We start from the raw sequence: 20,717 nt of genomic DNA on the forward strand, positions 1-20,717 counted from the left end.
GGTTTTAAACTGAGACATGGTAGATTTAGATTAGATGTAAGGAAACAGTTCTTTCATGTGAGGGTGGTGAGACACTGGCACAGGTTACCCAGAGAAGTTGTGGCTGCCCCCTCCCTGGCAGTGTTCAAGGCCACGTTGGGGCTTTGAGCAACCTGGGCTAGTGGAAGGTGTCCCTGCCCATGGCAGGGGGGTTGGGACTAGGTGATCTTTAAAGCCCCTTCCAACACAAACCATTCTGTGATTCTATGAATTAAAAAGGGTGGAGGAGCCTTTAAAAGTCTACACTGGCATCCTTACTTATTTACCCTTCTTGAGAGGATGACAGTTGATAGATGTGTCACTGTGATGATGCACGGTTATCTTCTTCCCCTGTCTCAAAATACTGCATTAGTGATGCCATGGCAACAAAGAAGTTGTCTTTAAGGAAGAGGGGAAAAAAAAAAAAGCGTGACTTCAGTGTTCAAGAAAGGTGGCAGACTGACAGCCCTAGTCTTCCCTTTCTACCAGTAAGGCAGTGGTGGTGTCAGCTATGACAAAATGTATCCGATTATGAAATGTGTGTTGTACTGTGACTGAAAACAAGCCTGGGACACGATCAAAGACAAACCTACTACAGTAAGAGTGGGCTGAGAATCTTCTGAGAAAACACGGTCTTGTCGGACAGTTAAATTCTGTTTAAATTACACCTTTTTCTAAGAAATACATGATCTTGAAAAAACTTTCCTAGGCCCAAGTTGTGTCCTTACTCAGAGTAGAATTCCTCTCTGAGCAGAGCGTGATGATGGTGAGAGAAACCAGCTGTCCCTTGCCACTGCAGCAGGTTTTCTGGAGGTCAGACAGTCAAAGGACACATAGAAGGGGCAAGTTCAAGTCTCTGTCCTGCCTGATTCAGACTTGCATTTGAGTACAGGTCTCATCTCTAACACGAGAACCCTAAACAACAGGAGGCTGTTTTTTAGGAACTAGTTTATTTCTCTCATTTGATATAATCCAGATTGTATATGCATTTATCACTGTAGCCTTCTTTTGCTTTCCTACATCTTAGGTGAAAGCCTTGACCATGAAGTTGGTCCCCTCACTGCTTTATGTGATGGCTGTTTTTACAAAGGAGAATAGTTCCAGCATGCAAAACTGAGAATTTGAGCATAGCTTATTCACATTAGGGTGAATATTGAGATAGAGAAGAAATGACAGAGCAAAGACTTGAGTGTAAGGGTTTCTCATAGATGGCAGAAAGTAATTTTCTGCCCAGTTCTAATTTTTCTTCACCGGTCTGGAGAAGGACTGAGACAAACAGTTGTGAAGGCTGCGGTTTTCACTTTGATTATTTCAGCTGTTGGCCCAACTCTGATAATGATCCTGGCAGGTACCTGTGGTGATACAGGAGGACCAAGGCCTGCATGGGTACCACAAGGTTCCTCGTGCTGTCCCTGTTAAACATCTTCAGCCCTGACATGGAGGGGAACAGCTTTCAGTTCGTGAATGGCAGTTCAAGTGATGTGCTGCTCAAATTCTCAGTCTCCATGGCCCTGTTAACTTCAATGAATTTTAAATACCATGCTGAATTGGAGCCTTTTCTAAGATTATTACTAAGATTGACAATTAGTCTCCGAATCACCCTCTAGAGGCCTAGATTATTACTTAAGTCACCTCTGTTAGACAGTGTGAATGCTCCCCTGTCCGTTAGGACACGTCTGTTCCCTTGTTTCATCTGTATTTGTGGTATGTGTGCTTACAGACAGAGGAATGGGGTGAGAGCCAGGACTCTTCTGGATGCGGAACTTCAGGCATCATCATTTGCAAACACCGTGTACTTGCTGTTGACTTGAACTAGAGTTCCCCAGACATTTGAAACACATCCAGCAAAACTAATACTTCATCTTTTCTAATTGGAAAACAACTTTGGTTGAAGGCAGAATATTTCACAGAACTGTATCTGCTTGGTTGCAAATGTCATCAGGAGCATTGCTTAAGGCCAGGGTGGGATTGCTGCTGCTGAGAAAACAGTGCTGCCACAGGGTCGTATATAGCAAAATACATAGAAGTCTTTGTAAGGGGGAAACTCTGGCCCCAGGGTAAGCCTTCTTGAACTTGGGCATCCTCATTGCTGGCTTACGGCTCTCACAGGTGAGCTGCTGGATGCTCTGAGGTTTTCCCTCCCAGTGTTTATATCTTGGTCATTTATCTATAGCAGGTTCTCAGCGAGGTCCAGACTGCACCCTGAGATCTCAAGTCTGGGTCTGCCCTTTCAGAAAACAGGTTGAAAAAATCAGGTGTACCAGTGCTGGCCCTACTGCTGGCCCCAAAATGGGCTGCACAGTGAGCCAAGCTCAGCCTAAAGGGTAGAGGATGCCCTTCTGTAGTTGTGTACATGGGACATGATACTGGGAAAAGGAAAATGTGGGTTTAAGCGTGTAGTGCTAGGGCATGAATAATAGGCCCTGAAACAAAGTTGACCTCTAGATGAACCTCACAACCAAATGTTATCCATTATTAGTATCTGCTAATTAGTAAAATCTGTATTACCATTAGCATTTATTAATTAATATCTGATCATTAAAGATGTATGTGTGCTCACTAGTGAAGGGTATAGCTTAGACAAAATGTAATCAATAGTGAGGATGAAATGTCATGAGAATGTATCCAGCTTTCCTTGTTTAGCGTTGTTCAAGGCTGAGAACCCAAGTGTTTGACCTTGTTAGAAAGGCCAGGCCAGACTTTGGGTGGAATCCAACAGGAGGATGAAACCAGATGTTTCTGCTCAAAGAAAAGTGCAAGTCATTCTGACTTGCTGATTTTTGGTACATAAGACTGGACCCTCTTGCCGCGACTTTGGATGCCTCACCTACGGATGGACGCATCGCGTAGGACTTCCCACTTGCAGGGAAAGGTTCTCCAAATCCTCGCTGCAACCGGGGCTCCCCAGCGACTGCGGATCTGGACGTTGGTAACGTATGCAAGTGGTGATGTATCTTTCTTAATCGCTGTTCTCCCCATCATGTAGTAATGATTAGGTGCATTACCTTGCTTATTCTTATTTTCTGTAGGTAACTGTATGTAGTAATAATTAAGTGTACCATTTTTTATTGTTCTTATTGCTTATTTTCTGTATTACTTGGTTATATCCTTTAATTATTAACAGTAAATTAGGCCTACTCTTTTTACTCTGGTGTCTGAATTTGGCACCCTCAATCAGCAGAACATAAATTGGTGTCAGAAATGTGATCCGACAAAAATGCCATTATTTAAAATCAAAGCTAATGTGTCAATTCCACCTGACCTTCCAGGGTGGGAAGACCCTCCCTACAGCTCGCTGGAGTGGGCTAAGGTTGGAGGACCATGTGAGCAATGTGAGAGTCAGCTAAAGGGAGCTGAACCATTGGATGTTTTAGATTGTATGACAAAAGTATCTGTTGAAAAAGGAAAAGAGACTACAAATTTAGGTAAACGAGGGTGGATCTTGTTAACTGCATATAAAAAACAACACCAGAGTAAAGAGAGGCTGTTGTTAGAATGCTCCCACATGGAGCGACAAATATGTGATTTGCAGAGTCAAATTGTAATGTTACAGTGCCAAAATAAGTTGCTTGCCCATAAGTTGGATACTTATCAGACTGTAGCCAAAAGAGCTGCAGTACGGGTTGTGCAGTATAAGAAAAGGAGACTATGAGTGAAGTGTAAGAAAGCGCATGCAGTGATTGCAGAAGCGTGTGTGCACCCAGAGAAATGGGATGGTGGTGTCTGTGATTCTGTGGATTCTGCTGCGGCTGGTCCCTCAGATGTATTCATAGATGTGTGAAACCTGTGTGGAGGTGAAAGAGAGTAGTAGATCCTAATAATGGGCAACCTGTGAGGAAGGATGTGATAGAGGATTGCACTCAGCATGAGGTAAACAACATAATTGACACATTTAAGCAGAGACCGTAGGAATCCCTGCTCTCTTGGATGGTGCGCTTGCATGGTCAGGGAGCTGCAGGGATAACCCTTGACACAGGAGATTCTAAAAGGTTTTTGATTTTAAGTTCAGATTCTTTTGTGCAAGATGCACTTTGGAATAATCATCAGGATACAAATTTATTGGCTTTGGCAGCTCAGGGATGTCATACTAAGTATCCTACAGAAAATGATTGTCCGGCATCTGAATGTCCGTGGTATACTTTGCAAGATTGTTTACAGTGACTGAAAGAGGAAGGGATGAAAGCAGTAGTTTTTATAGAAGATGCTGACACTATGATGCGGCATCCTTTGTCTATTACCATGAGAAACAAAATAATTAAGACTGCCCGACCAGCATATATAAATGTAATCATAACTCTTGATTAATGAGATGGGAAATCCCCTTTGTAATGTGATAGAAAAAATACAGCAGCTGGGTGACCTTGGAGAGTGGGACCCCCGAGGGAGTGCAGGGAATCAGGATACTCGAGATAGCCTTAAAAGCAGTGGAAACAGGATTTCTTGTAAGGAAATATTTACGGCTTTGTTAAAAGTTGGCATGTCTCGTGAAAAAAATGTTGGTATTCCAACTAACGAGCTGTGGCGAATATATAAACAAAGAGGGCTGAATAAACCTAGCAAGAGAGTGCAGAGTTCTAAAACTAAGGATCCAGGGACAACTCAGCCTATGGTGCCCCTTCTCAAACCTCAATGGGACCCTCCATCTCCTTGTAGAGGGCCCCCCATGAGTGGATCAATGGTTCCGGGGGTGAAAGAGGATTGGGCACTGTTTTTTGACTTGTACCCTTTGCAAGAGGCAAGTGAGGTGAATCAATATTACGATCGGCATGAATGAAGTGATGGCCAAGCCCCAGTGCAGTGGGTGCGGAAGGACCAACGGCCCCATGTGGAGCTTAAAATTTTTTGGAACAAAAGGTCCCCACAAACTGTAAATGCCCTAATTGACACTGGAGTGGAGGCCTCCTTGATATATGGGAATCCCAAGAAATTTAAAGGACAACCTGTAATTATTACAGGTTTGGGAGGAAAACAAATTGAAGCTTTACAAACACAAATAGAAATGAAAATAAGAAACCTCCCAAAATGATTGTATTCAGTCATGGTTGTCCCTGTCCCTGAATATATAATAGGACCTTCTAAAAGGACTAACTTTAAACCTTCCTGATGGTCAGTATCAATTTGGAGTTAAACCCTGTACTAGTGCCAGGCTGTTATGGTCAGTAGAGTAAAAATGCCTCCCATGCAGATTCCAGCTGCAACTAAGTTAGTCATGATGAAGCAATATAGAATTCTGGGAGGACATGAAGAGATATCACAGACAATTAAAGATTTATTAGATGTAGGGGTTTTAAAGCCAACCACCACAGCTTGGAACAATCCAATATGGCCTGTCAAGAAAAGTGACGGATCCTGGAGAATGATGGTGGATTTTAGAGAATTAAATAAACATACTCCACCACTCACAGCAGCCGTACCAGACACTGTTACCTTAATAGAAAAGGTTCAGAAGCACCCAGGAACTTGGTACGCTGCAGTAGATTTGGTTAATGCATTTTTCACCATCCCGATTGCAGAAGAGCATTGGGACCAATTCGCTTTTACTTGGCAGGGGCGGCAGTATACTTTCACCCGATTACCACAAGGATGGTTGCATAGCCCCACCATCTGTCACAGAATTGTAGCTGAACATTTAGATGAAATACCACTGCCTTCTCATATGCAACTGAGTCACTATATAGATGATATTTTAATTCAAGAGAATGATGAGGAGAAAGTACAACAAATTCTTGAACTAATGGTAGATCAGATGAGACAGACAAGGGTCATAGATACTGGAACAGGAATTCAGATTCCCCCCAGATGATTTGGATTAATAACTGCTCGCTTGAGCCTAGCCCTGAAAGGTGTTCATGTCATGGGAGGAGTGATTGATGCAGACTATCAAGGTGAAATTAAGGTAATTTTGTTAAACAATGGTGAACAAGATTTGACTATTCAACCCCAAGACCAGGTAGCACAATTGTTGATACTACCGGTTCTGCAAGTAGGGGTAAAGAAAGGGGATTCACCCCCAGTCATAGAATCATGGAATCATTCAGGTTGGAAAAGACCCTTGGGATCATCGAGTCCAACCATCAGCCCTACTCTACAAAGTTCTCCCCTACACCATATTCCCCAACATCTCATCTAAACGACCCTTAAACACATCCAGGGATGGTGACTCCACCACCTCCCTGGGCAGTCTATTCCACTGTCTACCCACTCTTTCTGTGAAAAATTTTTTCCTTTCAGTCACCACAGTCTGTGGAGGTAAAGGGTTCGGATCAACAGGTATTAACAATGGAGCCAAAGTATGAGTTCAGAGGCCAAATTGTCCCGCTGAAGCGGCTGAAATAATAGCCACGGGGAAAGATAACACCATTTTGATCATGACACCTGGACAAGAAAAATGGGAGTATGTCCCTGCAAAACAATGTTACTTGCAAGAGTAACTACATGGCATAGAATTTTGTCTTACAGGTACTGCACAATTGAATCTACCCGTTTACTGCAACGGCCCCTTCAGGAGAGGATATCATCTGCATCACCTGACCTGAGGAACTAGTTTGTGTGGAGAACAGAGAACATGCGGACAATAGTTGATATAACTGATTATATGTTATCATTTTAATCACATTGTGAATTGGGAAAATAGATTCTTATCCCTAGGAGAGGCAGTAGCAAACTCATTTAACCTCAGCAATTGTTGGGTTTGCGGGAGTCCAGACGGATTTGAAGATTGGCCTTGGATAGCCCAACCAGTATCACCCAAGTGGTGGATCAGTGACCAAAGCGATGTAAATGAAGGAACCGCATTTTGGACTGAAGACAACAATCCTTGGCGACTGCGCTTCTCCAGGAAAGTAATTTACTGCCTTAATCAGACATGAAAACATGGAGTTCAAGTGGGAAAAAGTGTTTGTGAATGAATACAATTCATAACTATACTTGATGAAACATCATCAATTGATGAACAGAGATTGGTGTCTATACGCGTAACTTCCAGACCTGAATTATCCATAAAAACAGTTTATTAGCCATGGTTCATCTATAGGTCAAAGGACCAACTGTAGTGCTAGGGTGTGAATAATAGGCCCTGAAACAAAGTTGACCTCTAGATGAACCTCACAACCAAATGTTATCCATTATTAGTATCTGCTAATTAGTAAAATCTGTATTACCATTAGCATTTATTAATTAATATCTGATCATTAAAGATGTATGTGTGCTCACTAGTGAAGGGTATAGCTTAGACAAAATGTAATCAATAGTGAGGATGAAATGTCATGAGAATGTATCCAGCTTTCCTTGTTTAGCGTTGTTCAAGGCTGAGAACCCAAGTGTTTGGCCTTGTTAGAAACTCCCTTGGTTCTCCTCCCCGAGCCCTGGCCAGGCTTTGGGTGGAACCCAACAGGAGGATGAAGCCAGATGTTTCTGCTCAAAGAAAAGTGCAAGTCATTCTGACTTGCTGATTTTTAGTACATAAGAACTGGACCCTCTTGCCGCGACTTTGGATGCCTCACCTACGGATGGATGCATCGCGTAGGACTTCCCACTTGCAGGGAAAGGTTCTCCAAATCCTCGCTGCAACCGGGGCTCCCCAGCGACTGCAGATCTGGACGTTGGTAACGTATGCAAGTGGTGATGTATCTTTCTTAATCGCTGTTCTCCCCATCATGTAGTAATGATTAGGTGCATTACCTTGCTTATTCTTATTTTCTGTAGGTAACTGTATGTAGTAATAATTAAGTGTACTATTTTTTATTGTTCTTATTGCTTATTTTCTGTATTACTTGGTTATATCCTTTAATTATTAACAGTAAAATAGGCCTACTCTTTCTACTCTGGTGTGTGAGTTTAATTGGCACCCTCGGTCAGCAGAACAAAGTGAGAATTTCTGTCAGGCCTTCCATTTCTTAGGTGAGTGCCTTTGCTTAGTGCTACCGCCTCCGTGTCCCCTGTAGTGCCCGTTGTGCCTTCCCTTGAAGTCAGTGTTGCCAGGAGGCGTCAGGCACCTCTACTGGATTGTGTCCTTAAGAAAAATCAGGCTTTGGGGGAAGAAATGCCAGTCCTGTGGCTTTCAGGTGACCCAAGGTGACAGAGGAGATGCCTGGAGACCCATGACTGTCGCTGTGGTGTCATCCCTAAAGAAGGTGCTGTAAATGTTTTATTTGTAAGCCTCAGCCTTGGGGTGAAAAGTGAGGTGTTTCTAGACACTGAAGTGCTTGTGTAGATGGATAGGACTTTTCTTGATCTTTTGGGTTGTGTCTGTGCTGTGGCTCCCCTTCTGTGGAGCCCCTGTGTTAGCGTTTCCCTGTTTCACAGAGTTGCTGGGGGGATAAATGCATTGAAGCCTGCAAGGTGTTTGGGTACTGTGATTATGCGGATCATAGAGGAAACGGAGATGAAGTTGCTGTACTGTCTCTGAGACCTTTGAAATTGCATGTGTGTAACAATAGTAAGTCCAAACGGGTAATATACAGTAGTTGCTCACTGACCAGTGACCGGTACACAGCCCACCCCCAGCAGCGATCCTGACCGCACCAGAAATCCCGCAACTGACTGGGAAACCGAAACCAGAATGAGAGAGCAGCATCCCCTTGTATCCTGAGCATGATGTCACATGATATGGAATACTCCAATGACAGATCCAGGCCCAGCCCTCCAGCTGTGCTCCCTCTCAGCCCAAGGAAAATTAACTCTATTCTGGCCAAAACCAGGACAGCATGCCATAAGGGCAGCTTAAATCTTTAAAGGTGACCTGCAAATACATCAGCAGTAGCTAGGAATGGGCCCATTTTTCTACCCTTTGATCAGTCAAATTTTGCAGTCAAAGTTAATAGAAATATAGTCAGGTCTAAAGTGTCTTTCAGTCCTTCATATTCCTTATATAAAAGGACTTGGAGAACTTTCTCATTCTTGCTATCTGTAAATCAGCACATAAAAATAAAGTGTGTGAAACTGACCCTCAATGCAGGGCAAGTCCTCCTGCCTTGGGTGGGAATTTCACCCTTCTGCTACAGTGCTGAATGTGGTCTGATTGCGTTTCTGATAATGTATTTGTGGATCACCTTGAGAAGAGGAGGAGTTATACAACTGTTCCCTCACAGTGCTGTTGGAAGGGTCGGGCTTTGTCTCCTTTGAAACCAATATCAGGAGAGAGCTGCAATCCTGTGAAAACACACATTTATTTCTGAAGTGTTTGTGTATTGTGTGTGTGGTGCACATGAATAGAATTGCCACCTGTCCAAGGCTGATAACGATGATCTGGAGAGCAGTGGTCGTGCACTCCTTATTCTAGCAGTTTGCTGTATGAAGAATTGGTACCCACAGCTTCTCTTGTTCTGAATTTATGAAATGCTGCATGCAATGAGTTGCTTTACCCTTTGCGGCACTTTCTGAGCTTGCATAGATGTGGATTTGTTGGAGGTTTTGCCATAATGGAAACCGTGTTAGCTGTGGCTCATGAAAACCCTTTACTTTTTTTTGGTCTTGCACTCTCAGAAAGATCCCATTAGTTATCCTGTTCCCTTAGGATTCCACATATGGCACTATTTTCCTTTATAACCTTGGCCTCAGCTTATGAGTGGGCAAAGTGACAAGATCCTGATAACCACGTGCTTTGGGCACTGAGTAGAGGAAGTGACTGAGAAACCTTCTTGATGTTTCCGTTGCACGCAGCAGGGGACTTGTCCTTACAGTGGAGCTGCTGTCATTGTTTCACCCCACATAACTTTCCCTCAGTAGTTGCTGAGCCTTGGTAGACATGAGGCTTGTTACAGATGGACTCCTGTGCTTTGCTGCGCTGTGACACTGCTGATAGGGATGAGGATATGTAGGTATGCAAGTAGGTGGAAACTTTCTAATACATCATAATAGTAATAATAATAATGTGCACTTCTACTGCCTTGCAGCTTTCGCTAGAACTTCTGCCCACGCATCAGCCTACTTGGTTCACAATGCAGTGTGCATGCTAGACAATTAGTGGTTGATAATGAAAAATGTCATGGGAACCAGCAGGAAAATCATAGCTTACTCCAAATATATAATGAAATGTAATTAGCACAGACAGTAAAACAGACAATTTATGGTTTTTTTCGTAATTAAAAAGTACCAGTAAACATTCCTTTTGCAGGAAGCTTGGTATCAAATGGAATTAAAGAGCTATTGTCTGGAATAGGATTTTATGCAAAATTTAACCCTTGCAAAGCCTAATGGATTAAGGTTTTGTTAATTGCAGACTCTCCAAGGAAATCTATTGTGGCACTTCTTCCATTCATTCTCCTGGTCCTGGTCTGTCTGGAGGGGCCAAGTCTGCTAGCAGAAACCTGCTACAAGCCAAATACCCAGCTGGATTCAATGCATGTAGCAGTGTGGCCAATACTTCCCTCCTGTTCTTCCAGACAGACTGTCCCCTGAAGTCATCTTGTAGTGTGGAGGTAGGTTTGAGAGAGAGGTTGGAGCAGGAACAGCATTGTAATGTCTTGTGCTCCCTGTGTCCTTGGTCAGATGTCTTCTGTTGATCTCACTTCCATCTCTGATTTCTTTCCCAGCTTGGGGCCCTTCACACTGCACCTCTTTTTTGTTCTTAAGCAGTGTAGCCAAAGGAGTGTGTTCAGTTATTTATGCACGCCCTCAACTTGCTGGGAGTGCAAACACCATTTCTTGGCTTGTGCTCTCACCTGGGGCAACAGAATGTGTGGACCCACTGTAGCATTGCACAAAGGCGTCTGTGGCATTAATTACTCAGCTTAAAAATGGGTGAGTTCTGGCTGGATGTCCCAAAGTTCATGTCCCAAAGCACATGGTGGCCAGCTCCTTCCCCAGATGTGGGTGCCCAGGGTTTGAACCAACCATTGAATGCCTCACTACATCTCTTCTTCTTGCCCTCAGGTACAGTCTGTTATCTATTGATGTAAGGCTGGATGTTTTACGTGTGTGAGAAACTCTGACACACTTCAGCAATGCTGTAACACAAGTGACGTGTGTGCATTTCTGCTGCTCTTCCTCCTTTACACCCTTCCAGGCCCAGACATCCCACTACAGTCCAGAACAGAGCTCTACTCCAAATCAGTTTTACAATAATTTCCCAGGCATAGTCTTAGCCTAGAATTTCAAGTCTGCAGAGAGAAAGCCCTTCAGCTGAGGGTTGAGAGGAGAGCTGGGCCACGTGGTCAGGACCCTATGCAGGTGCAGCATGTTTTCTGGTTGATGATGGAGAAGCAGAGCACCAGCATGCCTGCCATTGCAGAGGGATATGAGCTTCCAGCTGGAGCCAGGTGCACAGACTGTAACGTTTCTACCCACGTATGTGAGACAGTGCTCAGGTGCAAAATCACAGCCCTAGTATCTGGCACAGATAACATGGAGGAAAGAAGAAGAAGCTTCTGCTTAAAGCCGTGGGACAGGATGCACAAGCTCCTTTGCCTTGTGATGCAGATGTCCCAGCCACCTCCTCACAGTTGGGCAGACCCTCCCAAAAGGAGAGGGACTCTGTGGTTTGCTGTGGGAGCCACATGTGTAGGAGGTGTCAGTTTGTGCCAGAGCTGTGGTGGCCCTTCTGGGCACCTTTCCTCTTTGACTGGTGTCTACAGTGAAGGGTGGGGTGGTGCAGGGATATCAGCCCTGGTTGGTAGCAGGCTGATAGTCTTTGCTGTTCAGGATGTATAGGGAGGGGTCTGTAAAGTCCCTTCTTACCTGTGCTCCCAAAACTCTGCCTCTGTGTGGACACAGCTGTTAGTGTTCAGCTTGGAAAGCATCCTCCTAGTTGGGCTTTTGTGAGCTCTGACAGGAGGTGCCTTTTACATCTCTGTCCCAAGGAGTAGGAGAAGCCTGAAGGATTGTCCCAAGTCCTATGCCACAGCACTACTACTTTCTTGTTTCTCTGTAGCTGACCAGGAAACAAGAATAGATGGGCAATAATGGTGTTGTGCCAGTCTGAGATCCTTTAGAGCAAATGGAGAGCAGCTGATAATTTGTCTCCAAACTTTTTTTCAGGATGCCTTGTCTAGTCAAGGGTCTGCTTCTTCTTTGGAATTTTGCAAGGTACCATGCAGGTTTGTTGGAGAAAGGGGCCTTTTGAGGGTTTCTGCAGCTGGAGGTCATGTAGCATATTGGACCATGTGTTGGACAATTTATGTTTAAAAATATTGGTGGCTTGCTTGTGTCCTATCTGAGGAGGGGAAACCCTGGCATCTCCTTGGGTGCAGAGCTGAGATTTTATAAAAGGGCTTGATAAATAGTAACAGTGGTGTCCTTGTCAACCCTCTACATCACACTCTCTGCAATGAAATCACTCACATAGAGCCTTCAAAGCATGATTGTCAGTTTGCTACATACCTGCTCCAACTTCACACACACACCCCCACACACACATGCATGTGAGCTTGTGCACATGCATACACACACACACACTTGTGTGCTGAGATGTGGTGAGCATAATCTGTCTTCCTGCCTATGCTATGCTCAAGAAAAGGAGGGGTCGGTGATGGGACCCAGCCAGGCCATCATGTGTATTCTGGGGTTATGGCTACTTTGATTTATACTCTGGTCCTTTGATTTATACTTGACTCCAGCAGCCACTTAATAGTGACTTCAGCAGCTGAAAATAGTCAGAGTAGATGTATCACTCAGCCACTCTCATGTCCCCTGCCCTGTTCCCTGGGTTGAGGTGTGAGGGGAAGATAGGGCTGGTATGCTCCTGCCAAATTATCCGGGGAAGCTATGGCACCAAATTTCAGTGCTGGCAGGGAGACCCACTGTCTTCATGACCCTGCTTAGTGCTGGTGTGGCACAAGGGGGACACAGAAGTAATCACCAGAGAAGTGACTGCCCATGCAGAAGATAGTAATGGAAATGTAGTCTTGATCTTATTGTCATTTAAGATGCTCTAATTCAGTGCATATTTCTGTTCCTTCCTTAGGCCGGAGTGAGCAAGGTCAGAGCCACCTCTGGAGTTTGTGTGACCCATATTCCTCTGGGTTCAGTCCCAAACACTTGCCTGTTTTTCATGTGGGCTGCTGCTGTGCATTGGTGATTTTTGTTTCTAATCGAGGCACATTGGCTTGTATTAATTCATTTATTTTTTTAATCCCCTAGATCATAGTCCTACTGTGCACTATCAAGGCTGTAACTGGAGACAGTGTAGCTCTTCTAGCCTATGTCTTTCGCTGAGTCAAGTCTTGTAAACTCCCAGTGGGATGTTTCACAGGCAGGGCTGGCTCTGTTTACATCCTTTCCTCTAGCTCATCTCGTCTGTGAGCTGCAGCTTTGCAATCACAGGCATCCCTGGTGGGCCACTGAAGCTGCTGCTGTTTCATTTTTATGGGGTCTTTGACTTGAATTGAACAACTGAACTTCACCCCTTCCTGGTGAAGTAATTACCAGAATAACAAGCCAATTTTTTTTTTTTCAGATGACACTTACAGTTTTTGACATTGCCCTTGCCATCTGCATCAGATGATGTATATAGTGTTTGTCCCTTGTTTTGGCATTTTAATATGTGTGAGAGAGGTGAAATGGCTTTAAAAGCTTTTTGCTGGCGCCTGCGGTTTGTTGCAGACCCAGTGATACAGGCAGAACATGATAAATTGAAATAAGACTGTTCCTCTACAGTCTGACATAGGGATGTTGATGTATAGGACTAGGTTGTCAGCTGGTGCAAAACCACTGTGCTCGTTACTCATGGCCAAACCTGACACCAAGGGAGCTAAACTGAATTACCTGAGCTGGAGGCTGGTCTTCTGCAGCAAGAATGGTAATTTTGTAGTATAGTAATATGCTCCTTACTTAAGGGTAAAGTAACAGTTGAATGAGGATCATAGGCCATACATTAACCTGGTTCTTAGTAAATATAATGAAGATAGTGAGTACCATTGTGGTGTAATCTGGTGGTTTTAGAGAAAATGCACAAGTTACAATGGAGGTGTTAGGGCCTTTTGCTCCCTGAGCTAATCTTCCCCACAGCCTTTCATGAGAATTTACTGTAAGCTGTGCAGAAATGATTTATGACCAATTGCCCTTTCGTGACGGGATCCTTGTTGCAGTATAGATTGAGAGCATCTCTCTTGAAGCTGGTGGAATTCTGCATTGATACAAAAGTTTATTAAAATCAGTTAGAGTTTTTTCTGTGTTGGAGTTCATCATGTGACCTTAATTGGAACCAAGTTTGGTGTGTAATGTATCCTGTTGTCGATGTCCGCAGTAGACTGGCCCAATGCGAATGTTGTATCCATTTAATGCAAGTCCAAGTTCTGCTGAATTTAATTGCTATTTCTTCTGGGGAGAGGATGGGGAAGCAGAGCCATGGATACAGATGTGGTTAAACCACATCTTTCTCTGGGCAGTTTTTCCCACTTGTGCTCATGTTTTCTTTCTGATTTTCTGTTCCTAGTTACTTCTGAGGCCACTGGGTTTTTGTCTGTGTTTGGAGTCTTCATTATCTTCCCTGCAGTCCTCTTCCACTTCATCAACAAGAAGCTCTGCTTTGAAAAGAGAGGTGGGCTCCCATGTCTGGAACAACAAGGGAGAAGAAAGCACTACAAAGAAAAGTCCAGAGTTCATGAGGGCCTTGGTAAGTGTCACAGTATTATACTGCCTTTGATGTACAGAATCTTCTTGAGGCTTTGATTGCTGGGAGGACAGAGAAAGACCCATTTGCTGTGTCTCGGGTTATTTCTGTGGAAAACAGCAGGGTTTTGGATAGACTACAGTAACCTCCAAAACTTGATCAAATGGATATGCAATTGCTACCATGCTCCTATTATCTTTGTTGTCTGAAGTAATCTCTTGAAAAATGGAGGGCAGCACTGAGAAGAAAGCACACTCCCCACTCTCTGTCTGTTGTGGGAGTGTTTTGTTAATCCAGTGAAGAGCAAAATGTGAGCAATTCTGAGTAACGACACTGCCTTTCTGCTCACGAAGGATATGCCTGTCCTGGTTTTCTTGTAGTAGCTATTACACGCTCTTTCATGTGTTTGTTCTTGTCTGGAAACATTATGTCTTGGGTAAACCCACGAGTCCTGGAGTCAAAATAACTGGGAGTTTTACTGTTAGACAAAAATAACATTTTAATGTTTCTCTGCTATCAAAAATGCATCCGTTCTGGTAATGGTGGTAACTGAGAATTTGGTAATGTCATCATACGTTTGTTTGTAAATGTGCGTAAGTGTGTAATCATTGAAATAATCAGCCAAGAGGCCTCAGAAGCCTCCCAATTAAAAAGTCTGCTTCTTGGTGGTTCAGTCTTAAAGCTAATTGAGAAGGGCACAATCGCAAAGCAAGGAGCCCCTGCAGGTGTTTTTTTTGTCATACATTTTGCCTTGTACACTGAGCTCAGCATGGCTGTTGCAAAGGGCATGATCTGGTCATACTTTAAGAGTTCAGGATTTATGGACAGGTGAAGGCCTGGATGCCACATGTGATAGGAAGTCAGTGGGACTGACTGCTTGCTAAATGCATTAGTGAGCCAGGGACAGGCACCAAAATGTTAAAAGTTCAAAAGGTACTTGAAATTATTTCTGCACCCTACCCTGTCATTGAAAGTCCTAACTTTAATGTTTCTAAATAAAGACCATGGTGTTTTTTTAATAAGTTTCCTTCATCGATATTATTTTTAAGTCTTTATTCCCTTCTCTTCACCTCCCATCAAGTGGTGTAAAAATGTGGCTTTTATTTCGGTTTTTAAGATGACACATTTCCCAGGAGTGTGTGGGCGTTGACATTCTATGGAGCTGTCACAGGCTATCATGTAAACATGTATTTGCAATGCTTTTAAAAATGTGAATTATTAATAAACAGGGTGGCTTGCTTTTTTTGTGTTTTGGTCCTTCGAAATTTTGAAGGACAAAAAATTACTTCCCAGCTGACACACTCAATGGCAATTTTCATTTCAGACTAAATCTTATGTGTCTGAGTAATAAACCTTTGAAAACATGGGTTTATAATGGAAACACTAATTTAACTTTAACTACAGCTGTGCCGTACAAGCAAAATACCACACACATTAATGAGGTGCTAAATCTGATACGGCAGAGGAATGTGTTGTAATCATTAATTACAATGGAAGCTTAAAGTTGGAGCCTGCTTTTTCCGTTCAAACAAAATCAGCTTGGTGAGTTGGAGCTAAGAGCTATTTAAAAATATCATCTCTATATTTAGTTTAAATTTCACCGTAGAGTTTTGCTACTTGTAGGGCCAATATGGAATATGCGTGTAGGAAATGCTAATGCTTTTAAAGGACAGCAGCGTGAGAGAATAGATTAAACCCTGGGCTAACATAGCGTGTCATATGGCGAATGTAGAAACCTGGAGCCTGAGCTTGGGCTGGGAAGCCAGGAAAGGCTGTTTCTAGCATAGCAGTTGCCTGGTGAGGGAGCTCTCCCAAGAGGAGTGTTGACAAGCAAGAGTTTGTTTCAAATTCAGAATCTGACTTTGCTGGGTAGAAAGGAGCAGGATGGGAGTGTTTGTAACGTGTAACTTATTGGTTAGCATTTACTTTTCCTCTTCTCAACTTCTTATGGTAAGCTGTGTTTCTTACAAGACGATTCTGATTCTCAAGACTCTGCTGTCCTTTGACATGTAACTCACTAATGACAGTTCTTTCTGGTTCTAAGCTCTCAAATTGGGGAAATTTTTTTGCTTCTCCACATCTGTAATTGAGAGTGGTTAGAACATATCTGTCTGCTATGACTATCAGCTTTATAATTGTCTAAAGAAGAGAGAAGGTATTTTGCATTTTGATCCCTCTGGCATGACTGTAACATCTGTAATAGGATAAATACCAATTTGCAACAACGTAGGTAAATAAAGGCTGTAGCCTGAGAAAGTTGTGTATAGGTTCAGAACATGAGATCTTTCTCTTGTCCTTGGATCTAGTTGAGTTTTGAGTTATCTACTGATAAAAAAGAGAGTTGATATAGAAACATAAGCAAATCTGTCTACTTTATGCTTTGCAGGTGCACAGGCTGACATTCAGAAAATGTACTGTAAAGTGTCAAAGTTGTTGTTTTTGCTTTTCTGTATAGAGGCTGACCTCAGAATGAGGCAAGTGACAGAATGAAATAAGTGTTTCCATCGTCATGGCTCTAGGATACATCTGGCTGGTTTGTTCCTAATTTAATTTTAATTGCACAGTTTGTGTCCTTATGAAAGGAACAAGATAAGGGAAAGATCTTTGTGAAAATGAAGAATTAATTGAAAAATCTTTCAGGAGACTCTAGGACAAAGCCTCTTAATTACTGGGACACAATGGATAACGTTTTTGATACTTGAGGCTTTTGTGGATCCTGTTCTTGACTGCTTCATTGACCTTAGCGATGAGCCCATCTCTTGAGCAAGGATGTGCTGCCCTAATTGCCTCTCTCTCAGCTGCAGGAGTCCATTCACTGCGGGGGCTGGAGCTCATCTGGACACAGCCAGCCTGTATTTAGGATGGACTTGGCACTGCAAGGGAAATCTCAGAGAAGGCTGAAAAGCTTGATAGAAAGACTGGTAAACATAACTGATGGGAGGGTAGCACAGAGGTAACATCACGTGTATCAAGCTTGCTGGGCTATGCCCAGGCACGTGCAGAAGGAAGTGGTGGCAGCATGAAGCAGTTACTGAGCTGGCTGGAGTGATGTAGAGCCTTGGTGTAGGTCATGTGCAGAATTCCTCAGTGAGAGAAAGATTAAATGCCATGTGTTTGGCCTTAATGGAGTCAGCTGGGGTGGTTCCTCACAGCATTGGTGATCTTTCAGGTGGTGGGTGAGTGTGTGTGGGGGTGAAATTTCCCCTTGGAGCATCCTCCCATGCAAGGACGGGGAGGACCTTCCCTCAGACAGAGGCCTGACAGATGTCGGTGGGGTCTCATGTAAGACCTTTGATGCGGTGATGGTTTGGTGTCCCTTTCTGTAGTGTGAATTTCAGGACCAAGAGGCACTGATGGTGTTCTTACATCCAGTGTTTATAGCGCTGCTGAGCCCTTTGCTTCAAAAGTTCGTGGGTGAAATGAACTTCACAGAAACATGTGACAGTGCTGGGCCAACCCTTGTGTAAAGAGCTGTATCGAACCTTGTGCTTCAGTGCTGTGACTCAAGAAAAGAAAAGGGCCCTCTTTGTTCTCTACTGTAATCTTTTTATAATGATGTGAGCTGAGACCGGGAAAGAAATTGTAGTTTCCTGACAGCTTGATACAAAAATATTCCAGTTGTGCCTTGCCTTGAACACTTGTCGTGATGTTAAGCCTGTACTCCTGATATGTGAAATCAGCTTAAACATCATGAGGTTTGAAGAAACATTTCTTTCCATTTTTCCCTTCTATCTTATCAGCCTCGAGAATGCTTTCAGTTCATGTTCTCAAGCTGTTCTGCACAGCCACTGCTCTAGCCTCTGGGGCTAACAGCACACTTAAAATAAATAAACGGAGATGCAGTTCTTACATAAACCACTCATCTCCTGTAGCCGAGTCTTTAAGGAGAGCATCAACACCTCTAACATTTGACAAAGGCAGGAATGTTAGCAGCACTGCCCTGATGTCGACCTTGCTTTGTCAGTGCAGCCCTGGGCCCAGCCAGGCACTGGGGACTGATCATGTGCAGCGCGTGGGACTGTCATATGCTAGCAGAGGCTTAGCTTCATGTTTAGAAACAAGTAATGTGGGGGAGCGTGACAGTACCAGCCTGGCGTGCACAGTAGACTGGCTTCCTCCAACAACGCAGTAAGTTGTGGGAAGCCCAGGAATGTCCTTCTCCAAAGAAATACAATTGTAGTTGGCGTTTGTAACCCTGATGCTAAGTACCCACTAGCTCCGTTGTCCTTGGCAGGATGGAGATTGAAAATGAGTCCAAGGTTATTCATGTCACCTAGTTGAGGTACGTAGCTCAGCCAGGGTGTTAGGTTCCTTGACAGCCAGAGGCAGGAGGGAGAGGAGCTCTTGAATGGGAAGTTTCTCAGTGCCCAAATGAAGCCGTTCTTCTAAACTGCTTTTTCTCTCAATTGCTTCTAGAAGCTTCTAGAGGCTCGTAGGAAGAGTGGTTGGACATGGGACAGCATGACTGTTGTCACTGGTGCCTGCTCTAGACATTAGAGAGCCTGGTTTGTAACAAGGCTGAATTAAATGAAAGATAAGAGTAGCTGAGGGAGCAGTTCTGAAGGACAACTGCCTGCTCAGATCTATGTCTCTGAGTTCTTCTAAATCATTTGAAACTAGGTCTGGTTTTCCTGGTGACCCCTCAGCCTCCCAGCATGTACAGCTGGAGTGGTGGTTGACTTAGCAGAAGTGAAGGGAGATGGGAACTATGGACTTAGCCGTGTGTGCACACAGAGATGGATAACCAGGAATGGATAATCATCCACTGCATTTGCCACTCAGGGCTGTGGTTCCCCAAAAGCACTGCCTGCACTGCTTGATGGTGGTCCAGAGTAATTTCCATAGGCTCAGTACCAATGGAGTGTGTGTGGGGGAAGAAGGAGTAACAGTAACTGGGTGAGTCCTCAAAATGTTTCTAAAATATCTTCATTGTGTTAAACAGCTAGACATGCTTCCCACTGCTAATTTCCATGCAAGTAATTGCTCTGATTGACCCTGGTTTGTTCAGTTGCTGCAGACTGGGTAGCATGATTGCAGGCAGGGTGGAGACTCGGTCTATTTGGTCTGCTCTATGCAACAGCTTGACAGCACAGGTGGGTGGGTTTGAGTGGTGGTGTAAATTGGTGTTTCTCCAGCCTTTTGAACTTGTGATTTCCTTTTGGCTCTTCTGTCTTCATGCAAGCCGACAAATGACAGCAGCTCAATTACAGAATGTGCTGTAATTTCTGACTGCAGGTTTCTTCTTTCATTCCCCTAATCCAGTAATTACAGATGTTTCTCACTCCTTTACCTTGAAAGAGCACAGTTGCCACTACTAACACCACTTTTCTAATACTCTATTGATCTGTAAGTTTCTTTTTGCCCTTTTTGTAACCCTCAGTTTGAGAAGTATAAATAAAGTTATTAATTGTTGCCTTTTGTACTACCACTTGGCACAGAACTGTTAGGTTTTTGTGCCTATGGGGACATGTGGCTCCTTAAACGCAAAGGACCTTCTTTTGATTTGGAGAATGTCAGTGGCTTCAGTGGAGTGACTCTGGACTTAACACCAGTACTGAGGCAGAATCTGGCTCGCTGGTGTATCCAGGACAAATATTATGGTCATGGAAGGTGTTTCCATTTTCTCCCTCCTGAAAATTCCCTCAAGTTTTGTATTAATATTTTGTTTGCAATACTATCTATCTGTGCAGTCACAGAGTCCCTGTTTTGTGAGACCACTGGACTTACATGAACACACTTCTGAGTTCAGGAGGTCTAACAAAGGCGTGAAGTGATCAGCACAGGAAATTGCTATCAGCTTCTCAACCTTGTTGCTGGTGGAGCTTCTGAGCATATTATTTGGATGCTGGTCTTCCAGGGGCATTTTTTTGCCTGAATTTATCACCATACACTCTATATGGTGGAGAGACCTGGGTTTTTTGAAAAAGGCTCCACAGTTTTGAATGATTAATGTCACATTTGCATATTTCCTTTTTTCTTCTATCCCTTTCCTCTTCTCCCTATCCCACTGAAACTGTGAGGATCAATAATTGTTGCCATTATTTTTGACAAGAGGAGAGCATGCAACAAAGGAATGGGAAGAAGAGAGGAGACACCATGGGGCTAAATATCCTGATCAAAACCACTTCTGTCATTTGGGTATCAATTTTTA

General features: G+C 43.6%; 1 protein-coding gene across 1 annotated transcript in view; it reads left to right on the forward strand.

The window, feature by feature from the left end:
* SYT16 (synaptotagmin 16) overlaps nt 1-20,717 on the forward strand; it is a 72,554-nt gene that overhangs the window by 4,862 nt on the left and 46,975 nt on the right. Inside the window, exon 2 of the mRNA XM_074865252.1 lies at nt 14,390-14,569. Coding sequence (XP_074721353.1) covers nt 14,390-14,569 — 180 coding nt within the window. The remainder of the gene's footprint in view (nt 1-14,389; nt 14,570-20,717) is intronic.

This window comes from Strix uralensis, chromosome 4 (assembly GCF_047716275.1).
Source record: "Strix uralensis isolate ZFMK-TIS-50842 chromosome 4, bStrUra1, whole genome shotgun sequence".
NCBI lineage: Eukaryota > Metazoa > Chordata > Aves > Strigiformes > Strigidae > Strix > Strix uralensis.